The sequence below is a fragment of the Battus philenor genome, unplaced genomic scaffold, assembly GCF_028537555.1.
Source record: "Battus philenor isolate CCGP_79_NKW_IND1 unplaced genomic scaffold, ilBatPhil1.0.hap1 SCAF_13, whole genome shotgun sequence".
NCBI lineage: Eukaryota > Metazoa > Arthropoda > Insecta > Lepidoptera > Papilionidae > Battus > Battus philenor.
In genome coordinates, this window is record NW_027181675.1 from 8,476,567 (window position 1) to 8,496,061 (window position 19,495).

A 19,495-nucleotide genomic window follows, 5' to 3' on the forward strand; every position below is an offset into this window, starting at 1 on the left:
TCATGACTTTTCAAATTATAAAGTATTCATGGTTTAGCGCAAAAAAACCGAAAAATCGTAGTCTATGTTTACTTTTGCTATTACGGCGTATTTTTCTTTCAAGCGATAAATTGAGGGAATCTAACTAACGACAATCAAATACTGGCCGTATTTTTCATATACTTTCATCAATTGAAATCTTATTTATTCTACTAAAACATGTTTACAAAACAATGGTTTCGTCCTGTGCTGATGAGAGAGAGATGATGAGAGATGGGAATCTACTCACTCCAGGGCGCAGCTATGAGTGCTACCGAAACATCTGTACTGCGCTTGAGAAAGGGCGGCGAGGTGGGGACCAAAGCAAAAAGAGCATGAGCACCACCGCCGTGTACGTTGACGTAGAACTGACGGAAAATAGCAGCAAATGCCTATAGCCTCGCCGCGCGCTTACTTACGGCGCGGGATAGTTTTAGTAGCATTAAAGTCAATCGATTTTAAAAGCGGTTGGCATACGGGACGTTATCTACATCACATATGCAGCATCTGCTACTAGACTTTCCTCTCTACCATCTGTCACGAGAACGATTGATTTGTCCAGTCATCTACTACTTTCAGATTTTGTGAAATATATCGACTATTTTAGTTCTATTCGTTTCGGCTGCGTTCTATAATAATTTTCAGGCATAATGAAAGTATCTATGTTAACTTGTGGGTAGTAGATATTTGATGAAAAGAAAGTTCTTTGTTTTCTATTTAATAGAAATTCACTTAATCATCTCCAAGCCGTTACGATAGTAATTTTCTGATTGCTTTACTATAATTATTACAGTATTTCTTCTAAATCGCAGTACAAAGATCACTTGCCGTCCGCTTAACGCGTCTTTCTTTACATAGTTCTGTACGCGGCCTTGACTTTAACCCTTCTCGATCGTCGGCAATAATCGATGATATTTGTCCAGTCACTTCTAGTTCCAGCTCTATCACTTGCCATGGGCATTCTTTTAACAGCAACCACCACATTGACGTCGGTTATTGGACTAAAGCATTTGCGTCTTTGTATTTTTTGTCTTTGCGGCCAAATTCATCATAAAAACCTTACGTCGAAAAGCTGCTTTGTGATCGTTTAACATTGTCATTTGATACTTTATTCCTTCTGATATTAATAGAAATCATTGTAAAGCTTATGTATCTAAATGTTCTGTACATAAAACCGAAATCCTTATTATTGGAATTGCGTGATTTTTTTTGATAATAGCACTCTTAGTCAAATCATATACCTAAAATGTCGAATTGCTTTTGGTACAATAAGTATACCTCACCCAAAGCTGTTGGCTTGCCGTCGATTCATGGGAAGGCTAGTATATTGGTTGCGAGGTAGTGTTCTGCATAAAATTAGAAGAACAACATGCGTATGCGAAAAATTAAACACACAATGTCATAAATTTTATTTTATTTACAAGTGTAAAAATAATACAGTACATGTTCTTAACATATAATTTAATACTTATTATTAACATTCGACGATTAGCATAGTGTTAATCAAACCACTCTTCCACATTTGGTGAGTTTTCCAAAACATCATTTGACTCACTGAAACAATAGGGTCAATAAAATTAAAAAATATTTAACTATAACTTGAAACTTTTAAGATTTAATATCTTCTACATATGTGATACATTTAAAAAAAAATGCTTAAAAATTACAAGTAAAGGTTGAAATAATAACAGACCTGTCTAAGGAAGGGTCGTTACTAAACATCTCTGTAGGCACAGTGGGTGGAGCGCGTTCTGGTAGAAGCTCCAAATACGATTGCCTAGACTGCAGATGTCTTTCTACTTCTTCAGGCGTCATGTGACCGTCACTTGTTGATAACCCGAAACCAAGTGCAGGTGATACTTTCGATAACATAGTCGCATTTGCTTGATGCTAAAATCAGAACCACAATGTTAATAACATGCATATAAAATATATCATAACTATAAAATTAATATATTAATATCTATAACAAAACAATATTACGAGAAAAAAAATGTTTATATGCAATCTAAAATTATCACGATCCAAAATCTAACAATCACATTTTTAAATTGTTAATTTAACATAGAAAGGTAGGACTAGTTTTGGAATTGGAGCAATGCTTATGCCCAGAACCACAATTACATAAAAGGCTAAAGAAAAATATTTCATTCATTGCAAAAGTAATGACAATTCACAAGCCCACTGCTAAATAAATATAAACCATTAATTCTTTAAGCGAATTTAATGACATACATGAAAGTGGAGACTGGTTGCAAGCCCCTAGTCCACACCCTTAAGGCATCTCTTCCATCATCAGAAACAAACAGTGTGATGTTATTGATAAATGTTTGAAGTTGTAAGTTTCTAAAATGCATCTATTTATATAACAGGTACTTGAGGTTAAACATCCACTAAATAACTTTATATGAACTATTGCTTTGCTACTTAATTATATCTACAGACTCTTTAATTAAAGGACCTTCTTAATAAATAAGATTAGATATTTATTCAATATCAATAAAAGTGTAATTAAATTTATTAAGTTACAAGTTGTGTTTGGAGTTACTTTTTTTAACATTGTTTTTAGTCCCATTCATATAAATTATGTGTCATTATATTACATAGCATATTATAATAAAAGATATGTTGCATAACTTAGTTATCCCTTACTGAATGACTAGTGTTTGCAGGTTTTTTTTGTACAGCTGCTCTTTTCCGTTTTATTGCATTAACATTTTTATTCAAAGCAGATGGTGTGCACATAACCTGCTGGGCTGCATTTGCTTCAAGCTTTTTTCTGAAATAGCATACTTTTATTGTAAAGTATTGATATGATTTATTTTATGTTACACAACATTGTTAATTTGACTCTTAGACATTTCTTTAAATTCCCTGTAAACATAAATGTAAATATTAAGAACTAATAAAAATTGGATCATAATGGGTAGGAAGAGCATTATAACTTTGAAAAAAACTGAAGGCGCTGAATAAAGGAAGAGTTAAAAATAGGTCTTTAGTAACTTAAAACTTTGATAGAGGGAAGCTTTTTTTAAGCATCTATCTATCATTAAATATAACATCAGTATTGGCAAAATTCTAATATTCTTGTTACTAACTTAGCAATTAAGACATCTTAGTCAGATCATTAAGCCAAAAGTTAAGTTATTAAGTCATTGTTGGTTCATTAATACAAGATAGAGGTTCACATATGTGTTTTTATAAACTGGTGGTCCAATGCAGGTAACTTGTAAATATATTTCTGTGTGCACTTTTTGGATGTCCACAGAACCATGACTAATATATTTCTAAATAATACAATAAAAAACATAAAAATGAGATAAGTACCAAACAAACAACCAGAATACCGAATAATAATTGACCAGAATTTAAAATTTCGGAAAATAACAGCTCCAAGCATATTACCGCAGCAGAAAGTGGCCACATGTAGATAAAATGTGTTAAAACAACTATATTCAAGATTTTTACCTCATCTACAGTTCTACCTAAAGTATATACTTTTATTTAATACAAAGCCTCAATACCTTTTTGCTGCTTCCACATGATTATATGCAGCATCATCCGATGATTCTGTATCATCACTCTCTGATGTAGAGCTGTCATGTTTTTCATATTGTAATAATCTGTCCAAGAGGTAACTCCTGTCTCGAGAAACTTTAAGGAGTCTCTTCTGGCTACTTCTCAATGCATCTTGAAAACATTCATTTTCCTGTAATTACATTAAAAATCAATACTTAAAGTTTTTGTCTTTTTTGGTAAAAAAAGTATAAAGAAATGTGTAGTATGGTTGATAAAACTAGAATTGAAGTAGTCCGACAAAGAGCAAAACAATAGTACTTTAATTTAAAGACATTTTTGTTTTAATAAACAATAATGGCTGGTTCATGATTGTAATATAAAAGTTAAAGTATTATAATTATAATACCTTTATATTTTCCTGTATTACATAAAAAAATTGGTACAAAAAACTAAAAAAAAATCTGTTATTGACGAGAGAGTGTATTAATTATTATTAATTAATCTATTAAATTTAATTGTGTTTAATATTAAAATATCTCCATTAAATCAACAACAGAGAAAAATATGTCATAATAAATTAGGTCAAACTATAAAACTTAATATTATTGTTATTAAATAAACACATGTTAATAATATTAAATAATTTAGTAGGGATCTATATTTTACACTAAAAATTGAAAGTGCACAAAAATAAGCAGTAACTACAAAAGAAGCAATTTGGATACATTGTAATAATAATATCATGGTTACGGCCAAAAGAACAAAAAGAAGGCACAAGATAGATCAAAATGACAATCTTTGGGAAGGGCTATGCTTTGTGTGTTAGTGGGTGTCTATCAGTTGATATGATGAAATGATGAAAGGTATTTAGTGTATAGATTATATTATTTAATTTTAATAATGTAGCAATCAAAAATCATCCAAAGCACATCAAAATTATAAATAATATATATATATTAACTAATTACTTATAAAATTGAACTTATGTTACTTTTAAAATGAAATACAGGGAGGTCGCATTCAAATTACAACTTTTTGGCTATAATATTGTAAAAAGTATTTTTCATTAGAAGCTGATACAGATATGCATTACGTTCACCTAAAGTTATCATAATAAACTGTAATTTCAGAGATAGGTTAAAATTTCTTGGATGATGACTAAAGTAAACGCTTAAAAAAGACATGTGAATACATCAGCACCATCTAAACAACAGATATCGATACAGATATTTTGTCCCCATATAAACACACCACCGCCAAGCATTTCATCATCACTTACTTACCAGTGAAAAGTTTGATGGACATTTTCTGAAATTAACTGTATAGTTGTAACTATACTAGTGTTACTTACATAAATAAGGTACTTGAGTTTTCTTTTAAGTGACAAGTACTGTGCTTCATAGTTAGGTTCTTGTTCTGTGTCACTACTGCTATCACTAGAATACTCTTTTCTTTGCTCTCTAGGTCGTAACGTTTCTACGTTTGTATTGTTACTAACACTTGCAGCTTCATTTGCTTGCATATTTGCTATAGAGCGGCAATACCACCCATCCAACATTTTCTGAAAGAATTAAATAAAAACAATATTTGTTGTAAAACTAAACCCTACTTAAGAATTTTTACGATTACAAATTACCTTGGGATAATTTTCGGACGCCACTGTTGAAACTCAATGTAACCGATATATTTTGAATATTAATATCTCTCGTACAAGTGTATGAAAATAGTGTTTCCAATTTTTTAAGTTAATCGGCAAGGAAATATTTCGGTCAGTTTAGTTATTTACGATATAACAGGTTATGACAGATGACAACTAGATATCTAAGTTTTTTACCTAAATTTATAATTCTACACTATTATGCCTTTTACTTTATACTTATTAATATGTTGAAAATTTAACAATAATTGCAATAAAAAGAGCCTAGATAGTTGTTTTAATTTAGCAATTCATTGTTAAATAAATTATTCCGATCTTTATCATTAGATAAATTAGAATGAGTTTCTCTACTATATTAACAATTACAAGAACATCTGCCTTCTACTAATGTCCAACAAGTAATTTTATAAAATTTTATTGGTTTCACAATTTAAATTTATTATGAAATTATCCTTCCAAGGTTAAATAATTTAAAATTGTGTATAATTCAAGCATCCATAAAGTGATTTTGATTTTATTTTAAGTCTCAATTAATTAGCACAATTGTCATGAAATATAACCTGAGACGCAATCATATTCAATTTGATTTGATCACTGATTCTGCTGGATTATTGTAAATAGTTATAATTTTCGCAGACTATTTCTTGAACTTTGAACGCTTCTATAAGAATGTCATTGATTTATCAATTTCAATCATTGTTACTAGATGGCTCTGTTTCCAAAACTTATATATATAGCAGATAATGTTGACTTTCCTTAAGAAATAAACTTCTTTTTCTGATGAAATAGTTCACTAAAAATTAAATAAGCTTGTATTATTCAATGCTGTATTTATAAAAGACTAGTGGTAAGCATCAATAATCTTTTCATATAACGTAGCTATGTAAAGAAAAACAGGCAGTGGGGATTGCAGAGATTTAAGTTTTCACTTATATAATTAGACTATTGAGATGTGTTACAGTAAATTGAACCTTAACTGTACCGCGTGTGTTCTTTCAGCTGCATGAGTGCGGTGCCGTGATCGTCGCGGTCAGTCGGTGCCGGATTAATTTCTTGTGTTGTTATGGCTCCCGGTAGTGAAGTGAATGAGGATAATGGATCGAAACATACTTCCCAAAAAGTGAAAAAATGCCAAATTAATAGTAATTTGAATGAAAAAAGTAATGGAGAAAATGCGACCAAAGGTAAGATTTGAATGGTCATGCCCTCAGTTATGTAACGTTGAGCAATGGATCTCTGTAGTAAAAAATATTTTAATTTAATACCTACCTGCATGGGCTGCATTGCAGTCATGTGACTAATATAGCATGTGACTACAGCGATAAAGTTCATTATTATTTTAATTAAATATTAGTTAATTCATTGCATAGATACTGATTAATTATTAGCTACGTATAAAAAAAAAGTAATTGTAAAACTGTTGGCAATAAAAGTATACGTTTATTTTAACATTACAATGTAACATAATCATTATGAATATCAAACATGCAATTCATTATGAACATTGCATATAAAAAAACGTGGAATTTATATTATAGTAAAACTGAAATTTTTAATGATATCGTGATTATAATCTATCATCAGTAACCTGACCTATAGTGACCTCCATTTTTTAATTAAATTTATTGGATGAATTGCTCTAATATTTTATTGTTAAATTCTTAAATAAGCATTTCATTAAATTGTCTGATTAAAAATGATTAAAATAATATTACATAAATGAAACCAGAAAAATCTTATAAGAATGTTAAGCACATATATGCTGACTTGGCTTATCAAAATATATTTATAGTTCCAATATTAATAGTTAATACATTAATATATACAACCTACATTACAACAATTTGTATTTGCATAATTTATTAATTATTTTTTCATTCATGATTTTTTCTTAAAACTGTGAATCTAATTTTTAATAGAAATTATATTATTATTCACCAGTAAATAGATGAAATGAAAGCACAAAATAATAAAACAAAAAACAATAAAGAAAGTATTTCTTATTGTAGTCATTATCATGATTTTTCTCAGTAATTATAATTTATTAGTACAGTAAATAGCCTCTTCACACCAGCAACTGTATTTTTTTTAAATAGGTTATGAAGTATAAAGGTATGTATGTATTTCTTAGAAACTAGAAGAATTCTGACTAAAAATTTCTAAAAATTTAATAAATTTCTATCTAGTACTGGGAATATGATTGAAATTTAGTTTTGAATAATCTTTTAAGACTCAATTTATTGTGTGTAATATTCTTATACTGTCAACTGACCTCATCATGTTCTTAGTTGCGTTCAGGTTATCACACTATTCTTATCATTTATTTAGGCCAGATAGATATGTGTGAGGAATTTGTTGTTGTTCATTCTGATATTTTACTAATACAGAAACCAAGTATTATAGTGGCATTGTTATACATTTTGTGAATAATTAAAACCATAGCCTCAGTAATTGGCATTATTGCTTATTTTTTTTAAATTATTTTTGGAAGTGGTATGGTTAAAGTCCTCAGTGGTATTCTTTAATATTTTTTATAAAATTGTTGAATTCTGCACCATTTCTTAATAGATGTCATTTGTTTTGTAAAAAACTATCATTATATACTTATAAACTATTATAAGTATCATTAATTTAGTTTTTTTTAAAAGGTTTATTTACATGTAAAAGCTTCTTTACTGGCACAATGCATTTTCGCCTTCACCTTGCATTTTTAGATTCTGTTATCTTCTGATGTAATATTTAAAGAAAATTTTTATATATTACATTTTACATGTGCTTTGTTCACAAAAACATTTACTTGTTAAATTAGATATAACTTTTTTACCTCTTAAGTAACAGTCAAAGTTGAAAAAAGAAGCTACCAAAGCGAACCAAAGCAAGACTTGTCTTTATAATTAAAATATATCTTTATTAATGTGTATAAATTACATACTAAATAATTATAACCTACAGATATGTAAACCTCAACATAAAAAGAGATTTAAAGTTAACAAGAAAATTAAAATTTAAAGAAAGTAATGATTTTTTTTAAAAAATGTAACATGGAACATTCATGTAGGTTACATTGGTACTTATTATATTATTGGACTTGGTAGTAAATATCCATATGGTTGAGCATGAGAAAAATAATTATATTTATTAAAAACTTATTTATTAAGGATTCTCCTGCTCACAAAACAAATTTCCAGAGTATATTTCCCCATAGATAGATAAGTATCCAAGATTTGCATGTATTTTTTGCCATGGGCGTCTATGGACTGAAAGATAACAACTAATTTATAGTTAATTTAAAATGAACTAAAGTCATTAATAATAGAAAAGGCTATGACAATTTTTAGTAAAATTTTTAAAAATATGTGTAAATAGAAAATGTAAAAAACATCTACAATGAAATAAAATAATAAATAAGGGAGACAATATTTTTCATGGAAATTTAACTCTACATAATAAAAGAAATTTTAATTGGGAAAACAATAAAAGTAGTAGTTAGCAGGCAATGTAAAGTACATTGTAAATTAGAATGGTTTATAAAAATAGAATAAAAATATTAAAGATTAAAAAAATGCTTATGTAAACAATAGCCATCACAATAGTATGACATCCTGTAAAAATATAGAGGAATTATTGAAAAGAATGTTTGTTGTGAAATGTTTTGAAATTTAATCTATACCTATGCTACGTGTAATGACTACCATTGTATAGATTCCAAGTGTGTTTTTTTTACATAATCAATTCACTATTACCATAATAAGCGTGGAAAGATCAGGCAGTTTTTTATTTGAAACAGAAACAGAACATAAAGTATTTACTATTATATACTCTATTTTATACATGTACATATTTAGAGTATTATTCTTATTTTATGGCAGTCCTTTCTGATGATATACGATATTATTTTACGGACAAATGCTCTATGCCTGGTGGTAGTTACTGCTTCCACTAGATCAGTAACATATTAGGTAACTTGAAGGGGTCTTTTGGAAATCGCGCCTAGATCTACATTATGTTCTGTATTGTAATGAGATGCCGCCATACTCTTACACCATCTTCTCCCTTAGGCAGACACTTCGTGACTGAGCTTAAGAGAGGGGGTTAAGAGAATCCCCAATGATATTTGTTATTCCTTGAAACGCGTTTAAAATTCCTATAACCCCATATTATGGTGGCCAAAAAGGCCGAATCACGGCGTGATCGCTTGCTATAATATGATTTTTTAAAAACTTTAAGAGCTAACACTACGACGTTGGAATGATAAAGAAGCTCAGTCCGTATTTATTTAGATTATTTTTTGAGATACCTCTCTAGTGTATGATAAAAAGTGAAATCTCTACAAAAAATTACACGGATTACCTTTTGTTGCAGTGTTGTTGAGAGAAACAAAGATTAAATGAAATAATGAATTTATTTTACTAAATTATTTTAAATAAATAAATAAGTTATCAAAAATAATGTTTTTAAAATTCGAAAGGTTAGAATCATGCGAGCAGTAATTGCTCAAAGAGAATTTACGAGTTATGTTAATTTGTAAGAATTGTTACATACTTCGCGTTAATCAATCATTTTCTTGACACATTTGGTAGAAAATAGCATTCATGGCATGTGGTGTGTCCCGTCTTGGGAGATATTGACTCTAACGTTCTTTGGCTGTTTCTTTTGTCAATCTATTATAATTTTGTTATAAATAAATTATTACCAGGGTAAGGTTCAGTATAAAACACACATCTTAACCATGGTATATTTTTTTCTAAATCTCATTACGCGTATGGAAATAAAGACACTATTGCGTAACGTTTCAGTTCACGCCACGAGGTTAAGCAGCAGGAAGTTCTTATCAACAAAGCCATACATGTAATAATCTTTGTGAAATTTAACAAACGTCGTTGTTGCAACAGTTAACCGAGGCCGTTGACTTTGTACCTCCACGAAACGTTGCACCCGCCGTCTCAGCAAATTCATTTGGGTTCCTGCCAAAGAAGTAGGGGCGTATTGTTACATGCCAGACGGTACGGATGAAAGTACATTTCAACTTCGATATTTTACGTTTTTATTTAATAAATAACCAAATTATTGTCTAGGTGGATTAGTTTTGTTATATTTAGTTTTATGTAAGGTTATGAAATTATTTATACTGGTCGTAGATACGTGATTTCTCACTCTGAGATTTATTGAAAAGCTTAGAGTCTGTGCTGTGAGATCTACGCTCGGGATTTATGTACGAGATCAAAAAGACTGGGAGGAGATCCGTGGAGGAATGAAATCAACAGACATAGCCCAGCGGATTAGCAAATTTAAAGAAGTGACACTTCATATTTGCCAAGGAAGGTCATGTAGCGCGCGGAAGGTATGGCCGCTGGGGCCTGAAGGTTCTGGAGCGGAAACCACGGTACGGTGATCGCAACGAAGGACATTTACTTGCAAACTGGACCTGACCTTGTTAAAGTCGTCGGAAAATGGTGGATGCAGACAGTCCGTTCCAGTCGGCCTTATTTTAAATGAAACGTCTTATGGCTGAGAAAATGATACAGGTCGTAGAAACGACAGAACTAGTTTAAACGTGGTAAAAGGTGTTTCTTGACCGTGAAGATAGATGCACCATGATACAGTATTTAGTACAGCATAGCATTATTACAGCACGCATATGTATATAAATATTAGCGCGGTATCAAACATTGGCATTACTGATTAAGGTATCAGATATCTCAATTCACTTACGGTGGTTACATGACCACATGTAAATTAGCGCCCTTCTCTACGATCAGAACGTCCAAGACACAAGTGTAAAAAATATTTTTTTTCGTGAATTGAACACGAAAATAAATATCTGTAATTAACTCCGTTTTTCCATATTGCGGTAATAGGTGCTTTTGTCGCCGAAAATACGTCACGTCCTCTAGTTTAAAAGAATCATTTGTATTATTACACTCGTATTGAGCTTCTTACTAAATACTAACAATATATGAATAATGCATCGTAACTACGGTATAAATTATATAATGATTCATAGATAATTGCAGATATTCTCTACCGACATAAATACAGCCTGTGTCTGTGAGGTTGAAATTTTGTTGAAAATCACTTTAGGTCCAAGGCAACGCTGATGTAAGCTCTTGCAAAACGCACCTTTTTGTAATTTTCCCACAGATTTAGTGTTATTATATTTAGTCTGTCATAGAAACAATTTACGCAACTCATACATTAGTAGTAAATGTTTTAGGCCTCCACAAAAATAATATTGTCAATTTGTACATAAATGATTTCATACTCGAATGAATCTTTCCATTAGACTTCGAGACACATGACCAATACAATTTATTTAATGAATTCGGTAAATGATTGTTATTGCGCATACATTTAAGGTTTTCGTTTATAAAGATCCATATATTTATGGGAATATAGTACAATATAATGGATAATAATTGACTAGAATTATACTGTATTTTAATATTCATTAAGATAAATTCACATGGAACTCAAGTATCAATAGTTCGTTCCAAAAAAAAAAAAATGTTGCTGCAGGTGGATGGCATTATTGCTAAGAAGTTAGAGATTTGTTAGAAATAGTAAATGAATAACAAACTTGATAAATGATAATTAAAAAAAAAAGTAGTATGTAGCGGATCGAGCCGTAGTCCCTAAGGGGGGAGCTCTTGAGCTGCGCTTACTAGAGATTTTAAGCTAAGCGATCTCTGTACCCTACCCCCTCGAACCTGCAGAATCTGCAAATGGTACTAGATGAACAATTAAATTCAGGTCAAAGGAAAATATAAAGTCAATAAATGAATCCACATTACGTTAGACAAATTAAAAATTTTGAATGATTTAAGGTGTAATAATTTCTAAAACCCGAATAAATAATAGCGTTAAAAATCCAAATGGCTTTATTAATCCAGCATCTACTGAGAATTTGTCTTAAAAAGCCGGTCAGGATGACTGAATGAACCAAATACATTTGGCCATGTCTAGATTCAGTCAGATTTTGTATTTTTTTTATTCTAGCAGAGGGCGTCTATCGGCTGTCATGATGATTATGATGATTTTTGAATAAACTGGGTAGATAAAGTAGGTTAACGTCATCATACTATAACTTAGCTTGTTATACATATAATTATCCTTAGCTCTGAAATGATCTCGTGATACCACCTACCTATCTGACAGATATGCGTATCATATGGCAGTCATAATGACGACGCAACTAGTTATCACGCTGACCATAGGGCATAAGCGGTTTTATGAATATTACTTAAATAACTATTTGAAAGGCGTAAATAAGTGTTTATTTTAACCCACTTACAATATTTTAAGGTTTTCTCTATCACGTCTGACAACTTTGATTGATCATTGATCGTTCAAACATAGTGATAACGTTGTGATTTGTACTCGAAAGATAACTTGTATGTGTAGCGACATGTGCTTGCGTGTGAGCTCGTTCCACCATTAATAAGTATGCTTATCGAATAGTACGTTTTATGGAACCGTACTAAAATGTTTATCGTCCTAAAAGTTACATTTTTAGTAGTTTACTGCCATGTGTTATTTGATCACATTGGAAATAGTTCTGGCATAGAAAGCTTATTACTATTTGTTCGTGAAATGTTGTTGATAGAAACTTTTTTTTTTGATTAACGCCGAAACCAAAATTTTATAAATTTTACTTCAGGTCATCAGTTTTGAATATATTTCAAAGTTATCTTACAAAAAAAAAACATTTTTGAATATATTTAAACCTCTGTACATTAGAGCACATGCAAATAAGTTTCCGGCGTATCTTATACACACGCATACTGACGGTTGAGCAACCGACAGTGGTCGAGCGATGAGAAATAGGTTACTTAAAGAAAAAAGACACCAACACACACAACGCAGACGAATATAACCATATTTATTATTCTCGTGATGGAGACAGTGTTTTCTCAAATAACTCGTTCACGTGGACACTCGATGTTTTTACACACAGGAAACAGTTTAATAATAGTGATCAATTAATTACGTAGATAAAACATTACACAAAATACGAAACGAAGAGAAAACTTTTGAATATATATCGAGTGATTGAAATAGTCTCAGAGTGGTACTTTAAATTCGGTTTTTATTTATTTATTTTGTACACAAGAAAACAGTACAATGAATCTTAAGGAAAGTTAAACATTAAAATAGTCTAAACAATATCATAATGGTAATATACAATAATTTTAATTTCCAGTAAAAATTCGTGACATATATTTATCATTTTATTATCTGTAATTAAAAAAAAAAATTATAACCTGATTTTTCGTCGAGTTTTCTGGCTGTGTCGTTAATATTTATTTTACTCATTGACCATTGGTGTTGAAATGTGTGAAGCTACGAAATCTCAGCTCGTCGTGACAGGCTTATTTAAGTAAAATTTTCTTACAATGTTCGTAACTTGAAATTTTGAGTCGTAGTCAGTTATCATTTTACCGTGGCACTCTGTTAATTTAAAATCAGGTTATTATTAAGCATTTCCGATTATATATAAGAGTTTTGGTTAAGTGTGGCATAGCAATATTTATTAATTTATTTTAATGTAACTTCTTATGAAAATAACACATAAGAATTTTAGGTTAATATAAAAATATCTTACAAAACAATGTACATCTTAAATTTTTGGAGACAGCATGTGTTACCAAAAAAAAAAAACAATTTTCAGAAAATAAATTAACATTAGGTATTACAAACTATGAAATGTTAAAACTATAAAGTTCTTTATTACAAAAGATAATAAAAACCCCTTGACACAAAAAAAAACACACACATTTAAACACAACTCGTCAACTTATACTTTATATAATGAGTTGTTCAAATTTTTACTAAATTATTCTTAAAAAATATAACCGGCAATCTGTTCTCTTTGCGAGTGCCACGTAAACTTCATTCTGCCGCAAGTCTCTTAACACGAATCCGAGGATTCATTCAGCCCTCTTAGAGCGACCTCCTTATGTCTATCTTACGACATAGGCAAGACATATAGACTGTACTTATAAAAATATACTTACAAGTATCTTCAGTTCTCCCTTGAAAATAAAATAAAAAATTGGTTGCCAAAAATGTTAAAGATTTCATTTTTAACAATCAATTGAGCAATTGTGGAAATCTAAGTAATTTATGAGAATGTTCAAAGTCACCGAGAGAGCCATGGAGAGCCATGCTTGGACTTTCACTGCGAGATCGAATCAGAAACGGGGAGATCCGCAGAAAAATTAAGGTCACCGACTTAGCTCGAAGAATTGCTCGTCTGAAGTGGCATTGACGAGGTTCGTCGCTCGTGCAACCAATGGCCGTTGAAGTCAAAAGGTTTTTGAATGACAACCACGAGCCAATAGACACGGCGTTTGTAGACATGGGCAGGACTGGCTTTTTGTACTCGGCGTGTTTTTTTTTATTGCTTGAGGGCCTGGAATTGCGTCGAGTGAATTTAGTTTGTGGGTCTTTAGCCAGATTAATATTAAATAATATTTCTAACACTGATAATTAATATTTGTAACAAAGCGTAAAGCGTTAGGGCGACAGCGGACGTGTTCTGGTTTGGCATCAATAAATAATGAATGTACAATAGATGATTAGAATAGTTAAGGAAATATCAAACGAATAATAACAATTACATTTACATAGATTCTTCTTCTTTGTCCCTCAGTCATTTAGTATATACATCGAAGTGAATAATAACGTGATAGTATAACAGAGAATAGGTCAAATAATTTTGTGGCTGTAAAAGGATGTGTTAATTATTAATTGGTGCACTCTAATTGCCCACGTACACAAATGTCAGTGGTGTCTGTTGATAGTTTTATCATGTATAGTATAGTAGGACACTGTGTCACATATTCTTCGTTATTTTTAATTATGAATTAGGCTAAAAGTATAATCATCAAGACGTCTTGACTATTTTCTATAGCAAAGATATTTTTATTTTTAAATTAATTCTTTCATATCAGTCGATACACGCCCATTACAAAACATATAATCCACCCCCAAAGTCCGCCATGACCACCGGTCTTGTGTTGCCGGCATCGAGCAATTTCTCGCGATCTTGACTATGATATCGGTCCACCTAGCGGGGGACCACTTACCCACGTCGTATCTACCGACTCGTGGTCGCTACACGTGAACCTTTCGGTCCCTATGACCGTCAACTACTCGACAGATTTGCCCCCTCATTGTCACTTCAAATGAACAATTCTTCGGGAATCTTTATATAATATATAATTTAGTAATGTGTGGTGGCGTGTGGCTTCTGGATCTTTAACAATTGTCTTTAATAAAACATTCAGACACCATCTGATCTCTGAGCTTTCTCGATGAAACGAATTGCGTATATATTACAGATGGGAACAATGTAGTAAGAAATAAAATAACACACAAATTTAAATTTTCACACAGTTAAAATTTTCGAAAGTAACATATAAAATTAATGTTTTTAGTAAATTAATGACATTAAGGGGTCTTTTGATTTCGCTTCGTATGTTTAATGGTAATAAATTACCACTTTATTACTTTTAAGTTCTCCGTAATAATGGATGACCATGCAATAAATTTGTTCTGAACCAAAATAATAATTAATATCAGTCTCTCGCGTTAAGTTCAAACACAAGTTTTTCGCGAGTTTTTAATGATACTTTAATCAATCATGTAATCCCATTATCATGTAATGTCGTAACGTTAATAATCAATTGCTTTTTGACCAAATTACACGGAGATGACATTGTTGACACTATACATATTTGCAAATCTTATGCCAAATAAAATGTCAAGCGATCGGAATAAATAGAATTTGGATGATGCAACGGTGGACAGAGTACTTGTTTCTAAGGGTCATCTATCGTAGTGCTTTGCATTATTGTTCGTATACTAACGCCTTTTTATTGGCAATCGCTCACTGTATTATTGTACAGAAAAGTTTTGAATAAAACGAACCACTTTACTTTCATACTTTACCAAAAACACCACATACGGACAGCAGTCATTTTGGTATAATTTGGAGAGAGTATACTTTGTATTTTTGGATTATTATAGAGGTTAATTTTTTGCGGCTGTACAGCAAACGCAAAAGTAAACGAGGGGAGCAATCATCTTCATATCAGCCGTAGGACGTTCATTGCTAGACTTACGCCTCGCCCAATGATATCGAATAGGACAGTTTGGAAGCAGCCTGCTTTCTATATACTTTATGAGTGGATATTATACGCATGATGGTAGCCTATATCGCAGTACTTTAGCATTAAGGTTCCTAGAGAGTATTAAAATAAATCATTGTAATTTTATTCGAATCTGCTTGTATCTATTTTGGGTGGTGAGTGTTCAAATTTTTATGTAATGTCAAGACATTACAGAATATTTTTCTAAGATTCTTCACTGCTCTGAATATAAGTCTTTGATCCGAAGACTGGATTAAAAATACGATCGCTATTTTTGTGAACAATTAGCGAGAAAATTAACAGTCAATGAAATGGATTCTGAAGATATGTACAGAACTGCATTACTACCGCCAAGCGGGCTCTTTATGGATTAGTAAATGTCCTAATAAATTCCGAAAGTTTAGTCATAAACATTGGACAAGTCGCTTTCCGCAAAACGTGTCATATGTTAACGACTGTAAAAATTGTAGCTGTTATCAGATGAAATGATGAGTTCGGAATATAACTAGGATAATGTATTAACGACAATAGTACCAAAAAGGATGTTTCAATGCATTACGCAATCGGCGATATTGATTTATATTAAAATTGAAATATTGGCATTCTGCTTTCTCTTTCATACATCAAGGCATATCTTCAAAGACAGTCAAAGACAGTGTATTGTATAAATGACATCACGTTTAAGGTTGTATTTATGAAAATTACTCTATGTTTTACGATTCAACATGCATCTTAAAATTATTTTATTGTTGTGACGCTTAAAAACTGAATATGACGGGTAGAATGTGTTTTTAATATTTATACTTATCTTAAAAAGTAGTCTTTTACAAGACTGCTTTTTAAGATTTTAGTGTTGATAATAATTGGTAATTGATAAATGATAATTGATCTTTATTATTATTGTGGCTATGGCTAGATTTTATTAGTGTGATAGAAACCCGGACTTTTCGCAGTTACGTAATATAATTGAGATCAATTGTCATGCACCAACTCCGAGCGTTACTTAAGGCTTCAATAAATTAAGAATTTTACGACGTATTTATGTTTGAGTGAGGGTTCATATATTTGGTATCGATAATAGTCTGAATATTATGTAAGTATACTCAGACTATAATCTCTATAATTATATTGTATATTTTTTTTTAAATTTCTAATCCGATGCTAAGTGCATTGAATTGTTAAATATGTTTATAATGTTTCGTTAGGTGCTTAAAAGTTTTGGAAATTGCAGTCTTATCTATAATGTTTTTTATGTTATATATATATATTGTACAAAAACATTTACAAAAATCATTGTAGATATTAAAATTTTGTTTTATACTTCCACATATTTATGTTTTTATAGCTTTATGAAAAAAAGTAGTTAAAATAACTGTGGTTGAAATAACCTTAGTCAAAAGTTTTTTTTTTGGTTTCTTTTCTATTCAAATTCGATTCTGTTAAAGTTATTTGTTACATTATAGAAGATGTTAAGATCCGTAGCAACACCATTAAACTGTTTTGAAATCTGTCACGAACAAAAAAACTGGTCAAGGCCTATAGAAAATTTATCAGGGTCCGGTGCATGAAAAATATCATTTATAAGGTTTCTATTAATTACATAACATCAATAGTCACAGCAATTCAAGGTCGTATTTCAATTGTGCCATTTATTTTTAGGTAATATATTATAAAATAGGTTAATGCATTTAAAATGGTATTTGGTGCATTGATTCTATAATTCCGCTTATAAAATAATACGCAAAGAATTGTTTTTACTATTATATATTTTTTAAAATCAAGCCTTAGCAACTTGTTTCTTTATTAAACAAAATCAATGTTAGAAGTCGACGTTGAAAAATGAAAGCTTATTGCGACGGAAACGTCAACATGCTAAAATGTCATTCGAATCAATATTTATGTTATCTGATTCTATTGCCTTTAAACAGTCACGCATAATCGACATCAACAAAATAAGGTTCAAGGGGAACTCATAACAATCCGTGAGTAAAGTTAAATATTCAGTACCTATCGTCGTCGACGCTCGATTCCTTTGCATAATTCATAGAATGGCCCGTCGTTGCTCATGTTGTTCGTATATATTTTCGTAGGTTTCTATCTGTAATTTAAATATTTTTTTAGTGTTTATTGTATTTCACCTCAAAATTCGAAACTGAATAATTGATGCGTACTTAATAATCGTGGTTCGTATTACCTAAAAAGTAATGGAGAGAGAGAGAGCTATGCTTGAAGCTTCACTGCGAGATCGAACTAGAAATGAGGAGATCAGCAGAAGAGCGAAGGTCATCGATGTGGCAAAGAATTGCTCGTCAGAAGTGGCAGTAGACGTGGTATATCGCCCGTCCATACGATGGCCGTTGGGCTGAAAGATTTTCGAGTGGCTACTACGGGCCGTTAGACTCGGCCTAGCTTGACCCCCACTAGGTGGACGGAGGCCTGTCTTGCAGGGGGCGTTTATCGGCTGATATGATGATGATGATTGCCATTATCAACGATTCATTTTACATTTGCTTATTACAAGCAAATTATATAAATTCTTATACATTTATTATGTATATTTCCATACACAGTGACATATCTGTGTTTTGTATTAATATTATGCGGAAAAATAACAGTGTGACTGAAAGAAAGAGTTTATCATTCCAAATTTATACCTTTAACTTGTTAAACGGTTTGCGTTCGATGTTAAGTTCGAATACACCCGATTAGTGCCCTTAACGGGAAAATTTTAATTAAAATTTATATGCTAGTTAATCTAAAAATATATTTTTCTGAAACGGTTTCGTCTGTGAAATGTGAATGTTCGCCAAGTGATAAAGTACACCCGCGACGAAAAAAACCATGTCAACGGTTTGTTATCAGTTTTGATTTAATATCTGAAGGCGTCTGTTATCTTTAGGTGATGACAAAAGCAAATATTACTTGCGATAAGGCATATCTTCCCTAGCTATAAAGTTTTCTCTACTGCCACTATTATTTTGAATTCTAACAACATATGAGGAAGGCGTTGATTTTTAACAAGATCAACGTGGTTGAATAAATCAAACAGTTCAGTAATTACGTAAAAATCTTCGAGAGGTTACTACACTGTGTAATAAAATAACGTCGTAAAATTGTAATAAATCATAAATAATTTTTTATGCTCCTA

At 31.1% G+C, this 19,495-nt stretch overlaps 2 protein-coding genes across 3 annotated transcripts in view; one reads left to right on the forward strand and one right to left on the reverse strand.

Moving 5' to 3' along the window:
- Positions 1 to 1,436: 1,436 nt before the first annotated feature.
- Positions 1,437 to 5,318, reverse strand: LOC137933387 (uncharacterized). The gene is made up of 6 exons (XM_068777333.1): positions 5,174 to 5,318; positions 4,889 to 5,098; positions 3,543 to 3,727; positions 2,671 to 2,797; positions 1,712 to 1,908; positions 1,437 to 1,572 (listed from the first exon to the last, which is right to left on the reverse strand). The coding sequence occupies exons 2-6, from the start codon at positions 5,093 to 5,095 to the stop codon at positions 1,518 to 1,520; spliced, it is 771 nt and encodes a 256-aa protein (XP_068633434.1). The 5' UTR covers positions 5,096 to 5,098; positions 5,174 to 5,318; the 3' UTR covers positions 1,437 to 1,517.
- Positions 5,319 to 5,962: 644 nt separating this feature from the next.
- clu (clustered mitochondria protein homolog) overlaps positions 5,963 to 19,495 on the forward strand; it is a 33,905-nt gene continuing 20,372 nt past the window's right edge. For both annotated transcript variants that reach the window (XM_068776898.1, XM_068776899.1), the window contains exons 1-2: positions 5,963 to 6,041; positions 6,194 to 6,378. In XM_068776898.1, the coding sequence (XP_068632999.1) occupies positions 6,258 to 6,378 (121 nt within the window). In that variant the 5' untranslated portion in view covers positions 5,963 to 6,041; positions 6,194 to 6,257. The remainder of the gene's footprint in view (positions 6,042 to 6,193; positions 6,379 to 19,495) is intronic.